The sequence below is a fragment of the Lagopus leucura genome, unplaced genomic scaffold (genome assembly GCF_019238085.1).
Source record: "Lagopus leucura isolate 7727_CA_CO unplaced genomic scaffold, USGS_WTPT01 Super-Scaffold_100004, whole genome shotgun sequence".
Taxonomy (NCBI): Eukaryota; Metazoa; Chordata; class Aves; order Galliformes; family Phasianidae; genus Lagopus; species Lagopus leucura.
In genome coordinates this window covers 17,596,771-17,617,276 of record NW_024962264.1, presented here as the reverse complement: position 1 = coordinate 17,617,276, position 20,506 = coordinate 17,596,771, and the positions used below count along the sequence as shown (strand labels likewise).

The 20,506-nt window shown below is 37.3% G+C and overlaps 1 protein-coding gene across 1 annotated transcript in view; it reads right to left on the bottom strand.

The window, feature by feature from the left end:
- COL25A1 (collagen type XXV alpha 1 chain) overlaps positions 1-20,506 on the bottom strand; it is a 147,417-nt gene that overhangs the window by 47,384 nt on the left and 79,527 nt on the right. Inside the window, exons 11-16 of the mRNA XM_042872066.1 lie at positions 14,079-14,132; positions 12,523-12,549; positions 10,428-10,472; positions 5,656-5,688; positions 5,458-5,493; positions 1,575-1,619 (exon numbers count right to left, since the gene is read on the bottom strand). Of these exons, the coding sequence (XP_042728000.1) occupies positions 1,575-1,619; positions 5,458-5,493; positions 5,656-5,688; positions 10,428-10,472; positions 12,523-12,549; positions 14,079-14,132 (240 nt within the window). The remainder of the gene's footprint in view (positions 1-1,574; positions 1,620-5,457; positions 5,494-5,655; positions 5,689-10,427; positions 10,473-12,522; positions 12,550-14,078; positions 14,133-20,506) is intronic.

Sequence of the window (20,506 nt, the reverse complement as noted above, 5' to 3'; positions counted from 1 at the left end):
GAAGAAGAAAGATCAAAAAGCACAGTGAGAATCCTAATGCTTTTTAGCTGCAAGGGATCTCATCAGAAACTTTTGTAGAAGACTTTTGAGTCTTTGATTTTTCACTTCACATTTTGCCTTTTAGGTGGATTTGGAAGCCACCCTCTGAGCCACTTTTACCACCAACAGATAAAGCCTAACAGAAATAGTATTCTAGATCAGATATTTAGTTGTTTTAAAGTTCCATGCTGAGATATAAATGAAACTATATAGTTTGCATGAACAGGAAACCACGTAGACCAGCCATAACCCCAGCTGGTTTTGGTGAGCGTTCCCAGGATGCTGGCACTGACCTCCAGCTAAGCTACCTCCTTGCTTCCTAGGAAAGCAAACAGACCATGGATTTCTGTTGAAGATGCTTTTGAAAATACAGTTTCATCACAACTCAGCTACATGATCTTTACCAGTTGGTGTAGAGTTCATTCTTGCAGAAAAAGAATGTCCACCCTGGGAACCATATTTTCAGGTATGACAATACACAAACTTTAATATGCACTTTCAATTATTCCCATAATTCACTAGAAACACAGAAAGGACATTATGCATGAACGTTGTGGCAATTCACAAGTCCTTTGAGAAAACCACTGTAAATATTGCATTCCATAAGATAGATACTGAATCCTATCGAAGCAGACAGAAGTTTGGCCTTCGGCTTATCCCTCTTTTTATTGGAAAAGCAATATAAATCATCTCCTGAGGTATGCACAGGCCCATCATGGAATGCAAACAAGAAGTTTCGAAGAGATTTTGTCCTCCAAAAGGAGGATCTTTGCCACAAAGGAGGAGCAGCCAACCTAACAAGCACTCCCTCAGGATATGCAAATCCTGACTTTGCACAGCATTGTACAGTTGCAGCTCAAACTGCCTAAGAGTCTGCAACTCCCAGTGCAACCACTTATGCCAGAGCTAAACCAACCACATGTCTTTTGCATCAACTTACCTAAAGATCCCAGACAAACCGGAAGCCAGGAGCTAAACCAGGTATTAGACCAGGGACTGTAGCTAATACTGAATAGAATCTTATTAAAACATTTTGACTTCACAGTGGAAATCATTTCTGTGTAATGGAGCAGAGAGTATTTTTGTTGACAGAGCCAGTTCTCTGCAGTCTGTGTATAATGAATGTAGTTTGCTGGCTGGAGAGACCTGGTAAATTCTGTAAGATTACTGCTACTGGAAAGCAGCCATCAAAATGGGAATCAAGTAAAACTTTGTACAATCACAATGTCACAAATGACAAAACTCCTTCATTACAAAGAAATATAAAAGACTACTGATATTAGATATTTTTAAGCAGTAGAATCTTTATTTCCTAGATAAGGCAATGGTTTGCTTCACATTTTACTATAAGATATACTGTTTCATTACTTAAACCAATTTCCCATGCAAAACCTTCCTGTGTTAATCAGAGACAATCTCAATATCAGAGACTCAGATGCTGTATGAGCACAGTAGGACTACTTTAGTCTCACCCTTGAAGTCCCTCCCCTCCTTGTGGTGCCCCCCCAGTACCACAGAGACTACAGTTTATTTACCTTTATCCCAGGGAGTCCAGGAAGCCCAGGAAGACCTGGTTCACCCTATACAGGAAAATTGCATAATATTACAGACATTATTCAGTTATGGTCACTATGCAGTGAACACACCTAGATATTCTGTAGCAAAATAAAAGAGCACAGGTGACTACTAGTCAGTTCAAGCGGGACTGATATTTTCAAAATTAGTGATTTAGATGCAACTCTCTTAATGTACCATTTAAGAATTTAAATATCTTCTGGGAACCTCTGATGCTATGACAACACCAAAACCCACATCAGAAAAACCGAGAATGAATTCTCATAATTTTGGCAACTAAACGAGAAGAAAACAAGCAACATTGGTTCATTTCCTACGCTGCCATTTAAATTCCATGCTTACGACAGATGTTTAATTCTGTTCCATTATCAACTCTGAGATAGATGTTGTGCTGCCTGACTGCCTGATTTAGCCACCATGCAACTCAGGTTTAAGTTGTGCAATTCGAGCAGAACTACCTAATTACAGCTGGAGCACTGTTTTTATAGAGCTATCTGTTGCATTATTTCACTGCTTGATATGTATCTATGAATATACATGGTGTCATGAAGGCTAGTGATAATATAACCTTGTATTGCTTTACCCAAAAATATCTTGCTTATTTAAAATTGTAATATAGTGACCTGTAGCACAGCATTTAAAAGGGTAAATTAGTAACGAGGATTAAGAACTGAATGTATTTCCTTTGATGCAAAGTTGATATTAGTCTAACACAAGAAAGGCTAGCACAGCATTCTGACATGTGGCCATTTTGAGATACCAACTAAACAGAAAGATGTCATCTAGGGAAATAAAAATCATGAATAGAAAAAAAAAAAAAGTAGTAGTAACATGTGAAGAAAACATTATTTTAAAGGCTGGAGATTTTACTTTAGTACACAGATGGATTCAAACCAATGCCTTGGTTGTGAATATTCCCTGAACTTTCTGGAACCGGTCTGAACTCCGAATCCAGCTTTTTCCTTTATAATGAATTGAACTATATTCCAGCTTTTGTATGTGCTTGAGCTTTATAGAAATCCACATTTCAGCTCTGTGGTTAGGACTACAGCTTTTGCTATTATAATATTTTACTTGTGTATATACACACACATACACATATTTGTACATGGAGCTACAGATAGATACATACATACAAACAAACGTATATATGCATAATATAAATGTTCTTACAGTACCCAAAAACTCTACTTTGAGACAGTAGTACTAAACAGACTCAAAGTGCTCGTAACAAAATTATATTCTGTCACAAACTGAAGAACACAATACAGGGGCTGCAAATTGCTTTACCAAATAGAGTAACTTTTGCATATTATGGAAGGATCTGATAATACATTTCAGTTACTCCAACATTTTAAGTCATCAGACTACCTAAAAGCACAGGAAAGAATCCACTCTTAAAACATTAACTATAAAATTAGATGAAAGAATGGTGGCTAGGATACAATTTTCAGTAGACTCCACTAGATCTTGGTTTATTGCCTAACACTTAGTAAAGCAGGAAATGGGTTGTCAGTCTTGCAAAAGAATAATCCATTACAAAGTCTTCATTACACCCATTCCTGATGAAGTGCTGGCTCCAAAATCTCTCTCTGTCAAGTCAGCTGGGCAGCCACACACCACACTACTAACATTACTTTTTCTTATCCAACTTCGAAACACTAAGTTCAATTCTAAGCACAGCATATGAATGATCACAATCGATATATCTATTAGTATTGCTGCAGTAGGTGACTGTTTAATCTTGGGACAGTTCTAAACCCTAGGGACACAAACATAACAAGCAGAAAGGATCCAGCAAAGCCAGTTTGTATTCACAGCAATCTAAAACACTTAAGATGCCTGTCCAAGATACATCAAAGAATGTCATACATAATGAAATCACGAATGTTTCATTATAGTTAGCATTGTAGATGAGTGTTTAACACTTTATTTTGTGGACTTTTTCTAATACGAAAGATACAAGCACGATTTATGAGAGGAATAATTTTTAAAGAAGGAGAAGCTGTATACTAACTTCTCATCACACTAAGTTTGTTCTGTCGTGATACGATATGTGGCACACAACAGCCTTGACAGGCCACTCAGGCACCAACACATCTCATTTAATGTAAGTATTATTAAGGTGGGTAGCTCAATATTTACCTGTTCTTAGAAGATGGATAAGGAGTAACCAGAAGAGGAGGGAGAAGTAATATATAAGGAAGGAAGATACAGAAAGGAAAAAAATAATGGGGCATGAGGGAGAAGAGAGGTAATACAAAGGGATGAGACACAAGTTTGTTCGGACAAAGGACCCCACAGCTCCTGGTGGGGTGAAAGGCAGAGGCAGAGTGGTAACTGTGGGACACCTGGCTGGAGGACACACTCAGAGCAATCACATTATGGGACCTGCTGGCCCTGGCTGGAGACAGGGAGGTGGCATACTGGGAGCTTGTGAGGTGATGTGGAAAGAACACATTAAGCTCCCTTTGGTGCAAACAACAAGCTGACACTATAGAAAGTCTGAGCTGTGTACTTCTCACTTATCTATGTTACATAAATGAGATCAAACCTGAGTGCCTGGAGACAGATCCTGCAGGAGCCTGCTGATAAATCACTGCTGCTTTTACCTCCATGGCAGCCAACTAATGCGAGAATGAATCTCAACAGGCTCTTAAGTGCATTTTCTAGTTTATTGTTCCAGCAAAGCACACAGTAGAGAATGCACATGCTGAATGATTTCACAGACTAGATAGCTTTAGGCTACTATGATTACTTTCTCTAATTAAAACTCTATTTTACTAAAGAACTGCGTTTACTACTGTAACAGTCTTTGTTTAGTCTGTTATAAGTGATGGTAACTAAAATTTCTCAAACAAAAAGACTCAACTTGTTGTTTTATATTAATAAGTGTTTTGAGATTTTTCTTAGTCACCTAAAGGCCTTGAGTATTAGAAAACAGTAGTCGTGCCACTCACTATACAGCTGGTGGGCTGAAACATCTGCACACTCAACCTTCTACTGGGCTCTGCTCCACCCTAACAGCAGTAGGAAATTTTCCATGTTACAAGATACAAGAATGATGCTGAAGGCTCCAGGGGGAAACCAAGTATTGCAGAGCAAAAATCTGGTACCCTCATTGTCTCTTTTCTTTGCTCTTCCACCAGCTCTCCCAGCAGGACCTACCTCCTACTCTCCCGAAAGGCAGCTGAAGGCAAAGCATTCACTGTTTGATGTACTGTGGATTCAAAAGGGAAATTACCCAGCTTCACAGGGCCTCATGCAGCACAGAGCGATTACAGCTCCTGATGGATCTTTACTTGCAAAAACATCATCAGCTATGCAGCACCCAGGGGAATTTCTTCCCCAGGAAGAAAGAATGGAGCAGCATTACCCAGTCTCTGCCCTCCCACACACACTGCGCATCTCTGATAGTTTGATTTTCCTTACAAGTACATAGGAAAGGGTTTCTAGTCAGCATTTATTTTCTTCCTAATTAGATGTAATAATATACCACAGGCTGAAGGTTAATACTCAGTCAAACATGCAAAGTTAGCTTGTGATCATTCAAGTAGCAGAGCCATTTGTTGTTAGTCTTGCCAGCTGCAATTGGGTGAGCTTTCAATGCAAGAAGTGCTATGATGCTAGAAGAGGAGGTGTGTTATTCTGACACTGCTTTTCACACTAATTAGTGTTATCATTCCTGTGCTTTTTATAATACAAAATGATCATATGCCATATTGTACAAGCTGCTACATAGCACTACATTGGGCTCATCCTAGTGTAAAAACAGTTTAACATAACAAGACTTATCACAATCCAACAGTAAAGAAAAAGAACACAAACATTTCCAACTAATACCTTTTGTCCGGGCCGTCCTGATTCACCAGGTTCACCCTAAACAAAAAAAAGAAATGAAAGGCATGATATCCATCAAAAGGAATTAAAAATAGGGTTGGGGAAGATCGTAACATTACCTGAAACGTCTGTGACACAACAAAGTAACACTGATCAGCCACCCCTCTTCTCCCTGCACAATTGCTTTCAACACTTAATTACCTTAATTCCTGCAGCAGATGAACCAGGATCACCCTGATAGAAAATCCACAAGAAATGATCATGCTTATTACATATGCAGATTTTAGGAAATAAATACAGCAAAACGTGCAAGATTATAGCAAGATGATACAGCAAAATAGCTATTTAGCAAGACTATCTGCTCTCTGTGATGATACATAGGAACTTACCCATTGAAATTAAATCAAAGGATTCATAAAAGAAACCATATTATTTTCAAAAAAATTCAGAGAGAATTAGTTTCAAAAAGTATACTAAGTAAACCCAAATTTCACAACTAAAAATGCAGATACAATAATTGCTGATTTTCTTTAAAAAGCTGGAAGATGGGACACCGTTCGGCATCTCTAAGTTGCTGACATACATTAAAAATCATTTACTGCAATTTACGAGTGATCTTTTTGATTTGGTTCTACAAATCTCAACTGACATGGCCTTTTGTGCAAATCAAGATGAGCTTTGAAAAAAATCAGCAAACTATGCATTTATCACCATCAGGACAGGTCTTAGCTCAATTTCCACAGCTCTTCAGCCTGTTTAGACTGTTAAGACAATGCAGCTAAGTGGTGCACATGATGGGATGAGGCAGTTACAGCAATTCACGTAATTGGGAAAGCTCTTTCTTCTAAGGACACATCTTGCCTTCAGAAAGAGTGTCCTGTTTTCTGCTTGGTTGACCAGGCTATAGGTAGTGATATGCGCAAATTCAGAGAACTGCTGAGTGAATTGGTAAGGAAGCTTTCAGCTCCCAGTTTGTGTTATTATCACAGGATCCTCCAAATTCTTAAATACTCAGTTTGCTGCACTTTTTTCCCCCCTACACGACATACCAAATAAAGATGGAGAAAATCAAACTGATGAAAAATTGGGTAGTTAAAATAGAGGCTGCCAAAGATGGCTGGAGCACTTATATTTGAATATTAGTATTTATTATTAAAAATAAATTTGGATTACTCATTGAAAATAACACGTTGCTAGATGGCAGTAACTGCAAACTCTGCAAGAGCCTGTTAGCAATTGATAGGTAGTATAGAAGCCAACAGTGTTATCCACTTTGAAGATGTCTAAGCAGAATACCCATTCCTGATGGCTCTGTGAAGCTGGAGGAAGCATTCTGTGAACAGTGGAGATTCAGAGTTGGTTTGGGGGTTATTTTTTGTAATAGCCCAATAAAATTAAATGGCACCAGAAAACACGCTCACTTTGTTTTAAAGAACAGAAACAGAATTTCCTCTACACAGTTGCTGCAGCTCTCTCGTGTGAGTTAAAAACAATAAGTCAGTTTTATGAAGGGTTGATTCATGTCTGGAAACCTGAGCTGCCTCTTCTTGATAGACGTGCATGAGTGATACTGCTGATATCCCTTACAAGCATGTACAACTGCAAAGCTTCAGGGACTTTTTATAGCTGTAAAGTGGTAAAGCAACTGGTAAGAGACGTTCACAAGTTAAACATTTTAAGGGATAATGATTGATATGGGGAGATAAGAGCGTTAAGTATTTATAATCCAACTTCACATAAGAATGAAAATTAATATGGGATTAAAAGAAAAAATATGGCACAGCATGTTCTCTGCTCTCTGATGAGTCAGACCATTTGGAAATGAAGAAATTTTAGCAGGGGAATGTGCACATAGAAGAAAAATACTTGGTAGTTTCCAGGGGCTAAGTCTAAGAACTCACGTCTGACACTGATACTGCCTTCAGAGTAGGCCAACTCAGAAAAGACAGTTTCCTTTCTAAATCTTGGGTCAAAAAGTACTGACCCGAGTCAGCATCTCTGATAGCCACTGGGTACAGCAGTTCAGAAAGTAAAGCTAAATCAACTGTACAAATAGGAACCTGTTCAAACAAAATTTAAAATGGTTGTCACCAGACCTCTGTCACATAGCAAAATTAAAATTTAGCATTTATCTTACAGAAACATGATTTAATCTTTTAAAGAAATGTTTTACAATTTGTGATCTATAAATGAAATGTCCTAAACATCTAGTGTTATCATTTAAGTGTAACGGTCCCCGCATTTATTTATATAAAATAAATGGCTTTTTCTTTTTTTTAAACCAAGCAAGTAGGAAGCATACATACAAATGGCTGAACATCTGGGAACTGCACCAATACTAGCCTTACATCACCTCTGAACAACACTTCCAGCAGATCTCTTAAAATGTCTTTTAAAAATAGCGCCTCAGAAAGTCTTGAACTCCTCTCCACAAGTGTTCAGTTCACAAAAACTCTCAATACTCATCTGGTAGTGAAGTTCTGTAAAGTAACACACACTCTGGACATTTCAGAGCTACCCAAAGAGAAAGCAGAGAGCATACATAAGAACATAAGAATAATGCTTTAATGAGGCTGCCTGTGAGATTTGCTGGTCTTGATTCCTACTGCTCCTTTTAAGACAACAAAAAAAGGTCAGAATTTTTTGTATTAACCTCCCTGCCCTGATAGAAAATACCCAGAGGAAAATACAGAAGAAAGGCTTCTGTGCTGCTTTGAAATCCTGCATTATAGCAGAATAGTCTGGTAAGGGTAACTGTTCAAGATGATTATAACACCAATGAAAAAAGTACAAGCAATACAGAAAAAAAGATACACAGAGAAAAAAAAAAAAACATCAAGGCTACTTTGTGAACATATTGAATATGACTGTAATAGGCTTTCTTAGATTCTCTAACACTAATGCAATTAACAACTGCTGGGCAAATTCATTCTTGAATTTTATGTGATGGTCATACAGCACAATATTTGCCCTACAGTGAAGAACAGGAAAGAGTATCCTCCTTGTTAAATAGCACAAATGTAATGTAAGGACACTGAGTTTTATGCTAGTTCCTATATTATCTGTTGAAGTACGTCCTAAAGTTTCTACCAAAGCTATCTTTCAGAAACAGTAATTTGCAGTTCTACTATAAGACACAGATTTTTTTTTCTTGGGTGGCAGATTGCCTTACAGGCAGGGAAAATGGCTGGGCAAAAAACGACAAAGGCCAACCAAGCCACGGTTTTGCTTATTCTGTCCTAAGAATTTGTGTGGTGGATGCCTGGCTGTTACTGTTAGAGCAATGAGCTTCATGCAAACAGCATGTATTTCCATGTCACCACAGCACCTCTGAAACTAACATGAAACTTTGAAGAGTTGGGAGACATCTGTATTAGTATGGTAAAAAATTTATTGATATTTCTTCAGATGTAGAAATATAAGTTCTCCCAATGACCTACTTTTTCAGAATTTGATCCCAAACATTTTGAGGCTCACAATAATATATACAACACTATAGTAATATTTACAACACTATATATATGAAAAAAAAAAAAGATTTCTCAGTGAAAGAGGTAGAGGAGTTTTTCTTCCCTTAAACAAGATTTCAAGCAGTCAGATGCATGCATTGCAGACCACGGTGAAGCATGGGAATACAAATGCGTGCATGCTCACTCTCACAGCAGATACAGAAGAAAAGCAACAAGGGAAGCTCCACTTAACAGAGAGGTTAACTTCCCACTTATTTGCTACAGGACTATGTCTTAAAAATAATCTCATATTTTCCTAGAAATTATGTTATTAAATCTTGTAAAAATGGATTAAGAAGGCTTCACTGGCATACCTTGTCTAAGCAACTAAAAAAGGTTCTTAAGATTTTAATCTAGGCTAATAAACATGACTACAGAGGAAGTATTATATAAATGAACTGAGAATCAAAAAATTTACTATTCTTATACATAATGACTATTTTTAGTACCTGACTTTAGAATACACTCCATAATAACTTTATGTTCTTGAATACTGCTTCCAAACGATAGGGCCTGAGAGATTTGCGTGCATTGCTTACTATGTTGATAAATCTGGCAAACTTCTTGCACTACACTCTGATTTGAGTTGGTTATGCAATTAAACATATGGGGTGGGAGACAAGAATGTTTTTATGCTTCTGCTCAAGTATAGTCACTGAAAATAACGCTTTTAGAAGCATACGAGTTCCAACTTGTGGTAATAAGCTGTATGCAATCTCTACTCAAAAAAATACACAAAGAATACAAAAGATTATGGAGAAGATCATTATGGCTGGTCCTTCTTCCCGTACTATGGGTTTCTTTGTATACGTAGAACACAAATACTCAATTTCAATTTCGATCTTTTCTGCAGGGGTACAGAACAAATCTCAAATAAAATAAAATAAAATAAAAAACTAAATAACACAATATTTTGATGACGTCAGCTACTTTTTCCCATTGGTACTTTGCAACAATGAGCTAACAAGGTATTAAGTAAGGTTGTTATTGATATAATCTGGTAAAATCTTCTAAAATTTTGTTTTTATCTTCAACTGTCAATTGCTTAGCTGGCTGTTTGGAAGGAAGTTAGCTATCACAGTATCACATTGGTTTAGTCCCTTTCTTTGTAGAGAACAGAGAATGGGAAATATGAACAGCTAAGATATACCAGAAAGAGATATAACTCATCAGACACAGAACCAAAAGCCTGGGCAGATTGCGACCAAGTTTTCTGAACAATGCATATTTTAGCTAAGAGGAGTGATGATTAGAGACTGATGCACTCTGATCTAAAGCTGCTGCTACATAAAGTCAGGAACAGAACAGGGACATTTTCCCACTGTTTACAAGAGTGAATTCAGTCAAACTGTTCAGCATTTTTAATAAGAAAGTTTCTTTTGTCAAATTTTTATTTTCACTAGTTGATTAGACTGTAAACACATCTACTGCACATGCTTTCCTCTCTACTGATAAGTAGCATACCTTTTCTCCTGTGTCACCCTTTGGTCCATTTTCTCCAGCATCACCCTGGAATGAAAATACATATTTTAAAAGATGATTTTATGTAAACACACAGTGTGCAGAGAGGAGTCAGCATTCAAACATTATTGGCAAGTTAGTTTTATTAATCAAGTAGCCAATCTATCTACTACACGGCAGGAAGTGTGGTTTTTATAGCTGCTGTATCTGTCGCGTATAAACCCACAAAAGTACATAAACTCTCAGATAACTATCTTCCTGTTGGTATGGTCTACAGACTTCCACAATTCATTGTGGTTTAGAAATGAAGGAATGATTTCATGATGGTTCAGCATTTTAAACTGGTGGCGCATAGTTCTCCAGAGATACTCACCTAAGCATATCTAATCAAATTCAGGTAAGTTATCCAATTCCAATACTTTTTATTAGATTTTCAATGATGTATGTTATAAACTGCTTGAGTTTGAAGCACTTCCATGCATGATTCACAAACCAGAAAACCTTCACTGATCTCACCCCTCCAGATAGCCACCAAAATGTTTATCTCTACATAAATTTGATGTGTTGTGTGTTATTAAGAAAAGTGATATTCAAACAACACTCCTTTATGCCTGGGCAGATATTTCTCATTTTAAAAATAACTTTTTAAAGAAATGCTTCAAAAGATTTATCTATAAAATCCTATTTTTATTAATTCAGTATAGTAACACCCAAGTAAACCAAAAAAGTCTGTTATATATGAGGACCAAACATGCCTGTGAGACTCAAGTGGAAGAAATATACAAAATACCAAAGGTACTGATTGACTCTAAACATGCCACAACCATTTTTGTGGGTCTTGGCCAGACAACCAGTAAAAATATTCAAATAACACTATTAATTCAGCACCTGTCACATTGCTCTGAAAAGCTTAATGTAAAATTCCTCTCAGAGGACTTGTACAGGATGGTCACCAATACAAGGGTAACTAGCAAAAAACAAGCAAGTCTTTAATTAAGGGCTTGAGTCATGGAGTTGTGCAACAGTAATCGCTAGGAATGTCATTCTGAGTCCATTTGACATGATAACGTACATATACGACATTTACAACTACATTTTTTAGGGAAATATAATGGATGATTATGTTGAAATATCATGAATTTAAGTAACAGAAATCCAGTACAGGTAAGTATTGTTATACTGCTTTTGTGCTTGAAAATGAACAAAGGATTACTGGAGTTCTACCAGAAATACTGTTTTAACAAAAAGGTTTGATTTTTGTGAAAAGAGATTCCTACTTATATATTCTACATGTAGGGTAAAAACATTCAAGATTTCCCTTGATAATAACGTGCTTTAGAATACATGAACTGCAACTGGTAATACATGGTTTTACACAGATCTGGAAGTGAAATTCAATTGTAGCTGAAAACTGAAGCCACATGAGCAAGCACTTCTCAAGAGCAAATAACACCTGAATACAAGCAGCTTAGTTTTTAAAAAGCATGGCTCAATTTATTCACAGGAGATGAGTCTGTGTAAAGATGCTTGTTCAAAATAAGGCTTACAAAATAAGGCTCAGGTTGCCCCTGCAGAAATGCAGAAGTTTGATTTGCACTTAGTGTTTACTCACATGAGTGCTCCTGCTGGTATCTTTATATGGGCAGAATCACACCCATGTTTTGCAGCATGGAGCTCATCTTGTCTCTGTGTGACTGTATATGATCTAGAGTTTGCGTAATTACCACTCTGTTACCAAATTCTTTTACTCCCTGCAGGTAACAGAGCATCAAAACCAAGTTATGAGAAATGTTTGGCACTACCATTTATCCAATCACTCATCTTTTTCTGACATAAGCATTAGACATGGATAGGTGCAGAGTTCCTCAGCTGTTCAGCAACTAAGGCATGAGCATTGCTATCCATGAGTAATCAAGCTACAATAATCTCAGAAGGAGTAACTGGTATTCGTATTATTTGATGTCAGAAAAAGCTGCATAATGACTCTCAAGTTGTAGCCTACAGCTGCATTTTTATTTATTTATTTTTAAACTAAGAATCAGTGCGCTGACAGCTTTCCAAAACAGAACAACAGCAAAGGAAGTGGAACAGGACTCACCTTTTCTCCTCTTTCTCCAGGGTCACCCTGAACAAAGCAAGTGGAGCAGAGAAGTCATAAGTTATTAACACGAGTAAAATTCCAAGTTTAAGTACTATTATCAGTCATAATTGATGACACTTTTTCAAATGATAAAAATCCAAGGCAAAATCTTCAATAAGCATTAATAAATAAATTTAATGGAAGTCAATATACAATACATTTTCAGTACAATTTTAAAACATTAGTGATTTGTATGTAGAATTTTGTTTTGTTTCAAAGTTTTTCTTCCTGTTTTGTTCTAGATTAAACCTTCACAAATAGGTGCATGTCTCTGTGGGATGGCCTTCTGGGACAGAAGGTGACTCCTGCATTTTGTTTTCCTTATCTTGGAAATAAATGAAAGACAAATTTACAGGCTGAATGTAGGGTGAAAGTCATATGACTCTATTAATGGCTTAGGAGACTCTGTGGGAGAAACAGAAAGCCGTAAGTGACTCAAACAAATTCACAACTGATTTAGAGCAAAGAGCCTTTACTGCTTCTAACATTTTCTGGAAGAAAACGATCTTTTAGCCACTATTTTAAAAATCATAACTTATTTGAGAAACTAGCTTAATGGCAAACTCACATTGGTGCACTGAGCGTGACCCTGACAACTCATCTCTGTGTTTCTGGCTCAGAAATGCACCCTGCCTCGTCTTTGCCCCTTCTGATGGCTGGCAGTTGCTAGGCAACTCGAAGATTACAGTTGTGCATATGAATTAAGCATTAAGTGCCACAATTTGGCTTCTGTATACGAAATAAGAAAAGGTCACGCTCCCAAATGGTGCGTTTTCATCCCTGATGGACAAGCAGCCAGTCAGTAAACGTAAAGAGCCTGCCCTGTGTGTCTGTCAGCAGCAGTGTGATGCACAGAATCAGCTGAGGAGCACTTGTGCACCAAAGACATGCTCACAGCTGATGGGATTAGAATTCAACATTACCCATTCCAAGAGGCCCACCGATCACATCATCGAGCTTGCTTTTATACAGAGTTATAAGCTTTACGTTCCATTCCACTCATTCAATATCAAAACAGGAGAAAAATAATCATTTAACAACAAAATAAATGCAAAGAGAGACTCTGACACATCAAATATGGGCCCAGACATGTTCTTAGTGCAGTCTATTGCTGACTGCCATTATAGCAGGATCAGCGCTCAAGACTTAACCCTGACATTCATCAAAGATTTGACCATAGTGGCTCTTGAAAAGAAGCCTGAAACACATTGTAAAGAGTATAAACAAAGCCTCTCTGAAAAGGTCTCCATATTCCCAAACACTTGCAGGCATATTACATTCACTTGGCAATGGATGCGTATGCGTCAGTGCCACTGACTGGAATTATATATGCACAGCAGAAGATAATGCTTCTTTATGGTGCAATGTGTAAAGCCTCTGACAGTGCTGATCACTAGAGAGAGCAGATCACTAAAAGCCAGTCAGAATATAAACACTGCTTGGAAAGAACAAATGTGATCTATATGCACTCACGTACCGCGTGCTTTTGTTTTTAATCCATTTCCAGTACTAACCTTAAGCCCCGCTGCTCCCTTCTCCCCCGCTATGCCAGGCAAACCAGGTTCTCCCTAAGAACACACAAAAAAGATGCAGTTAACAAAGACATGACAAAATACATATTAACATCATTTCACCGTCTCATATTAAGTGGACTAAATCTAATTTAAGCTCCTGTAGAGATAAGAAATAATTCTACAGAAAGCACCAGAAATACGCATGTGTGAAGCTAAACAGAAAATAGAACTGAGACTTATGATTCTGAAAAGCTGCTCAATTTACCTTAAAAGCAGTCTTTCCAGCAAGGCTAGCATTACTTCTCTCTTTCCTACAACTCAGAAATACTGCAAGAAAGGCTTATCTTAAATGACTTCGACATTCTGGTCCTAAGGAAGACAGACGGTGATGAAAAATGAAACGGGTTTATCCCAGAAACAGAAGAGTTTGGAATAGATAGCTTTTTAATTTTTTAAATATACCTTGCTTGTCAGTTTTACACACTCCAGTACCACCAGCTAAAAATTAGATTTAAAAGACTTTAAAAACTTCAGCATAACATTAAAGATCCAAATTTGGGGTATTTTAATATATAGTAGACATAGACAAGCTTGTTCCACAGCTTGAAGAGTGGCAAGTAATTTTCATAAGTCAGTCAATAAATGACAATTACTTGTAAACTTCTTTTTTTCTCTAAACTGAAGAAAAAAAAAAACAACCGAAAAAGCAAATAACAAATAGAAAAACAAATAATTCTCAATGATATTTCCTGGTGTTCATTTCCCAGATTCACTGAAAAAAATGCATGCATTATTTGAGAGACATGATATATCAATGGCTTACTGGTAAACATCTAGGGTTGATGACTGAGTAAAACCTTTTGTGGAAGTTATGCCTCAAATTCACAACAAATATGCATATTTTTTGTAACCCTCGCCTACGCACTAATGCATTGCACTTCAAGGTGGGAAAGCATGTTAAAGCAGCATCCAAAAGAACAGAAGATGCCTTCAAATGAGTTCCTCAATAAGCCTTTTTGCTACATAAATGTAATAAAATGCCTAAAATTCAGTTCAATAGCTAGTACAGTAATGAAATGAGAAATGATAATTCAGAAACTCAGTGGATATTTTTATATAGGATTCAAATTCAGTAGACAGGATGAACCAACTCTGCCCTAAGTTACAGAAGAACTGAGATACAAGCTTGTTCCAATCATCCAAAAAAGCCTTCCACTAAGAAAGATCTTTTTATTGCTTATACAGTCATATTTGAATCAGAGATATATAAACTTGATTCCCCAAGAAGGTTCCATTCTAGTTCTAAATTAAAGGAACATAAAGTACCTTAACGTCACCAACTAATGGGACTATTTCAAAACACAGAACAAAACCGTTGAGGTTCTTGTAAAACTCTACTGAGCTATTCTTCACAGCAAAGTGTTAGGTGCTATTAGACTCACAGACAACTACAAAGCTATTTGAGTCAGCCCTTTTTCAAGGCTCCTTTGTATTGTAGTAGCTTGAAGGCTGATAAAGTAGCACAGGCATTTGATATATGAGCGGTCAGGATTTGAAGCTGTTGGAGATTAGGCATAAGCGTCCTAAAGGATTGACCCAAAAGACACTTGGAGAAAACTGCCAGTTGACAAAATGAAGCAGAAGGGACTGATGGATATGCACTTGTTTCTCCTCATCCCACACTGCAAACAAGTTTGTTTCTGTCTCCTTCAATTTAAAACAGCTGCAGTTGGCTGACACTTCAAGGGGCTTAAATCAGTAATCGAGAGGTCAAAGTCCCAAGCTTGTGCCTTCCTACCAAATTTACATATCCAAGTATTGCATATACAGCCATTGGTAGGACAAAAAAATGAGACTAAAAACTGGACAAAAAAGTTGCCTTGCTTTCTTAGGAAAAAAAAAAAAAAAAGTAAAAACCTCTGGCTGCTATGTCCTTGTAGTAAATCACTGTTTCTACCAACTGTCCTGTTTCTGGACTATATGTGACTTTCCTATGGCCATCGAACTTTATGCTTCTATCACTGGAAGTACTAGCCAGAGGCATTATCACACCAGGTATTAGCTCTGGGAAAGGGAAAAACTGAAGGCAAACCTACAAGGAAAGCACAGTAATGACCTTGCACCTTTGTGCTTTTGAAGTCATTATCCTCCTGTTTCCAAAGCCCTAAAGCACAGAGGGACAGTATAAAACCACAGTTTCCCTTTCACTGCTTTAGAACCTGATTTTATCGTCCATACAAGCAGGAGCAGTACAACGAAACATAACTTTATTGCACATAACCTTATGTGCTACCCCAGGAAAACCCTGTTTTCCAGGGCTAAAGCTAATTTTTAAGTATTAAATATTCTATTAAAGCCTAAAATAAAATATAAAAACAACAACAAAAGCAATAAAACAAAACTCACAACCAACCAATAAATAAAAAAAATTCCACCCAAATAAACAGAACAAAGCCCTGACAGACCTCCCATCAGGTAGGAAACACCAAAAATAGCCACATGCTGAAACAGCAGCAAACATTTTGGAGGAAAGTAGACTGACAGTTTTCCTGCTGTACACTAATCTTAGTATTTGCCATGAATGTAAGTTAAAATATTTCTATTAAGAAGTATGGTTAATTATTTTCCTTCCATTTATTTACTTTTTTGCTGTTTATTGCTTTTTTTTGTTTTCAATTAAAGCATATATTAAAATTGAAAAATGCTGTGTATGTTTGTTTCACTCCCACAGGTCAGAGTTTGGGAGATTAACTGCTGCTCTTTTGGCTGAGGACAGTTACGCTGCTGTTCAAGGAGACATGCATGGAAGGGAAAACTGGACATTCAGAAACACCACCTCATGCATCAACTGCAATTAGAGTGCTTTTAAACTTGGCAAGGTGTCAGAAGCTATAAAACTATATTCCTCATCTCGTGTATTTGTACATTCACCAGGCCATGGTTAATGGCTTCCCGACTCATATTGCTGTCTTTCTTTAACAGCATTGACAGCAAAGGTGTCATGCTGCAGAAACAATTGCCTTCTGCATATCATTTAGCTTTCAAATCAAGTCAGCATATTTTTCTTCTTCCCCATTTAAGGAGTGATTTTGTCTATAGCACATCTAGGTTTGTGTCATAGCTTATCTTTCTGCAGTCAAGACGTCCTCAAAAACAATCACACAGGGACAGGCATTACTAAAACAAAACGTGTCCTAAAACCTTATAGTGCCTATGTAAAAGTATGACATACTACTACACTTAAAATGATACCAACAGCCACAGTGCACCCTCAAATAAGAGTTGCAAGGCCCAAAGAGCTTGTGTAAAAATATCCTCAGAAGATTCTCTTGAAACTTTACTTACAAAGATAGACTGCAGGAAAGATACTGTGGGCAGGTTGGACATATGTAGCTATAGTCCATAAAGATTTTGCTGAACTTGTAAAAGCAGTAAAAAAAACAAAAAACAAAAAAGAAACAAACAAAAAACAAAACCAAAACCAAAAGAACCCACCAAAACCTCTCAGATGTACAAAAATCAAATCCCAAACTGGTAAATCTGCAAATTTTGCATTAGAAGTTCTCCTAAGACAACCCTTACCTTCTGTTTTGTACAAAGTTCTGTTGTCTTTGAGTTATGGAACCAGCCACAAATGGTCCTGTTTTCATGACGTAACTATACAAATAAATTATAACCTAATAGAAAATACTAGAAAAGATACCTTTTCCCAATTTCAATATAAAAAATACTATAATAGTAGTGAGTAAACTTTTGTCTACTCCAGAAAAGGACACCACCACCACTAGAAGTTTTTAAGCATGTAAATCCCCAGTTCTTCTCTTGCCTATGATCATCTGAAGCTATTTAGGTCCAGTTCGATGAATTCAGAAATGGTCTCAGAATGATGGAAACAGAAATTTCCAGCAAATGTGCTATTGTTCTTTCACCCACCCAAAATCAGGCAGCTAAATTCAGTATGACTGTAAGTGCTCCTGTGCTCCTGATGACAGGAGAGGCTCAGAATGAATTAGAAAAAATACTATCACATCAGCAAATTATGATGTCAAAGCACAGCTGAAAAAGTTACGGAGAAAGTTGCTATTCAGGATCTTTCTGGTCATTTCCAGAAAGGTCTTCAGCAAAACACCTTGAGAACCAGAAATATTTTGATTTTTCTTCCAATTAATATCAACTACCGGAGAAAACAAAATGCCAGCATGCCAAGAAGAATACACTCAAGCCAGCCACTTGGTTCAGGAGTGTCAAGTAGTTCAAAGAGCAACTCTGGACAGCACAGCAGTGTTGCCTTGATCCAAGTCCTGGTCCTCTTGTGCCTGTATTACCCATATGATTGTGTTAACATTGAGAGACCAGCTCTTTCTCTCCTGTATTAGTTTGGTTAAAACACATCCTTTGGCACCCTGCTCAATGAGCTGAATTTGATCAGTGCAGAGCACTGCTTGGGCTCAGCTGACAATTTGATAAAAAGCTGTCACTATGAATGCATAAAACCTACTTCAGATCAGTTTTGAAAATGTATCAGCCACTAGAGTACATATTGAAGGAATTCAGGCTGTTGAAATCATACCTCTCCTTAATAGAGCGATCTGTGCCCTTGAGGTATATACCTCTATGACCAGAATTAAGCAGCTAAAAATAAAATGGCTGGAGGCCCTGGCTTTTCTTGTTTGTAACAAAAAAACAGCCTGGAGGCCACTGTTCTGAAATAAGTTTGGTTTCGGTGGGATTCATAACTCCATCTACACCAGCTGGTTGATATCCATCTCGCCCTAAGAAGAAAGCCTGTCAGTACTGCTATATTTTCCAGTCACTAGAATGCAATCAGTTGTAAGGATAAGGAAATACAAGAGGCCCCCAAACTAAATTCAGTCTATTTTTACTCTAAAATACATAAACAAGGACAGAGGGGAAAAAAGTAGTTTCTCAGGCATGTTACTGTGATTTCCATTTCAAATCAGGCTTGAATTATTTCCTTTCAACTTGCTTTCCACCCCCCTAAAAATTAACTTAATGTTGTTTGTTTAAGAGCTGGAAAGCTCTCCTGGCCCACTCACCAGCTGAAATTAAGTGGAAAGTCTTCAACAGGACTCAGCTGGCCTGCAAACCTGTCTGGGAATCTGTGAACTGCATTCAATGATATTTCCTTCCTCTATATTTCTTTATTTGAAATAAATGCTAGTACATACCCTTCATTTCTCCAAAGAGATGTGGTAATACTACTTTTGAAACATGTTCGACATAGTACAGTAGGGGGAATATCAATGGGGAAATACATATGAATTAGAGTAACAATGAGCATGAGAAAAGCAGTAAGCAACATGCACACCAAGACTCTATGGCTACTAACAAGGCAGGGAGATTTCTTTGAAGTTTATCAAACTGCTATTGTCAAACTATTGGAACAACCTGAACTGAAATGATCTGTACTGACTACCATTCTGTTCTTGATACATCCTTACAAAATAATAAAAATAATTCCTACAGAAGAAAAAAAAAAAACAGTGCACAGGTTTCTGTTTACCGAGTGACAACCCAGTTGCACCAGGGTAAATTTAGGTTGGACATCAGGAAACACTTCTTTACAGAAAGGGTTGTTAAGAACTGGAATAGGCTTCCCAGGGAGGTGGTTGCGTCACCATCCCTGGATGTGTTTAAAAACCATTTGGATGTAGGGGCATGATTTAGTGGAGGGCTGTTAGGGTAGTATGGTTAGGTTGTGGTTGGACTCAATGACTTTTAAGGTCATTTCTAACCTGAGTGGTTCTATGATTCTGTAACACTCTCTCAGACTGCAAGAATTACTAGGTGGCTACTTCCCAGTTGTTATCTTGTTGTTCTTCTCAACAAGATAAGCGGAATGTGGCTACAGTTTCCTAAATGCAGAAACAAACAGGGAATGTAAACATCCTTTCAAGATGACTGGTAATATTCCATAGGATTTGGCCTGAAAGAAAAAAATATATGTGAAACGATGACGATAAGTTTGCTACTATGAAATCTATCAGTTAACAGTCCTGCACAAACAGGTGGGTTGTGTAAAATTACACTTACTCTAATATTTAGAGATTGTCCAAGAAAAGTGGTTCATACGTCAAGGGATTAGAAAATCGTTCTAAGTATACTCAGAATTTATGATCTAGTTTCCAGACCAACCAGTCAGACTTGTCAATCGTCTCCTATTTTCCACTATTTCAATTAAAGAAGAGGTGAAGGGAAAGGAAAAGAAAAATTGCAGGCACATATATGATGGTGATGACCTAAGTGTATTATTCAAGTGCTTATGGACAAGGAAAAGTTAATTCACTGTCGACATTCATCAGTTGAAAGATATTCAGTGCTCAGATGAGGAATGCATTCACATACAATTTTAAGCACGTGCTTAGAATTCTACCTTTTAAACTAAGGAAAAATAGTAATGTGGATCT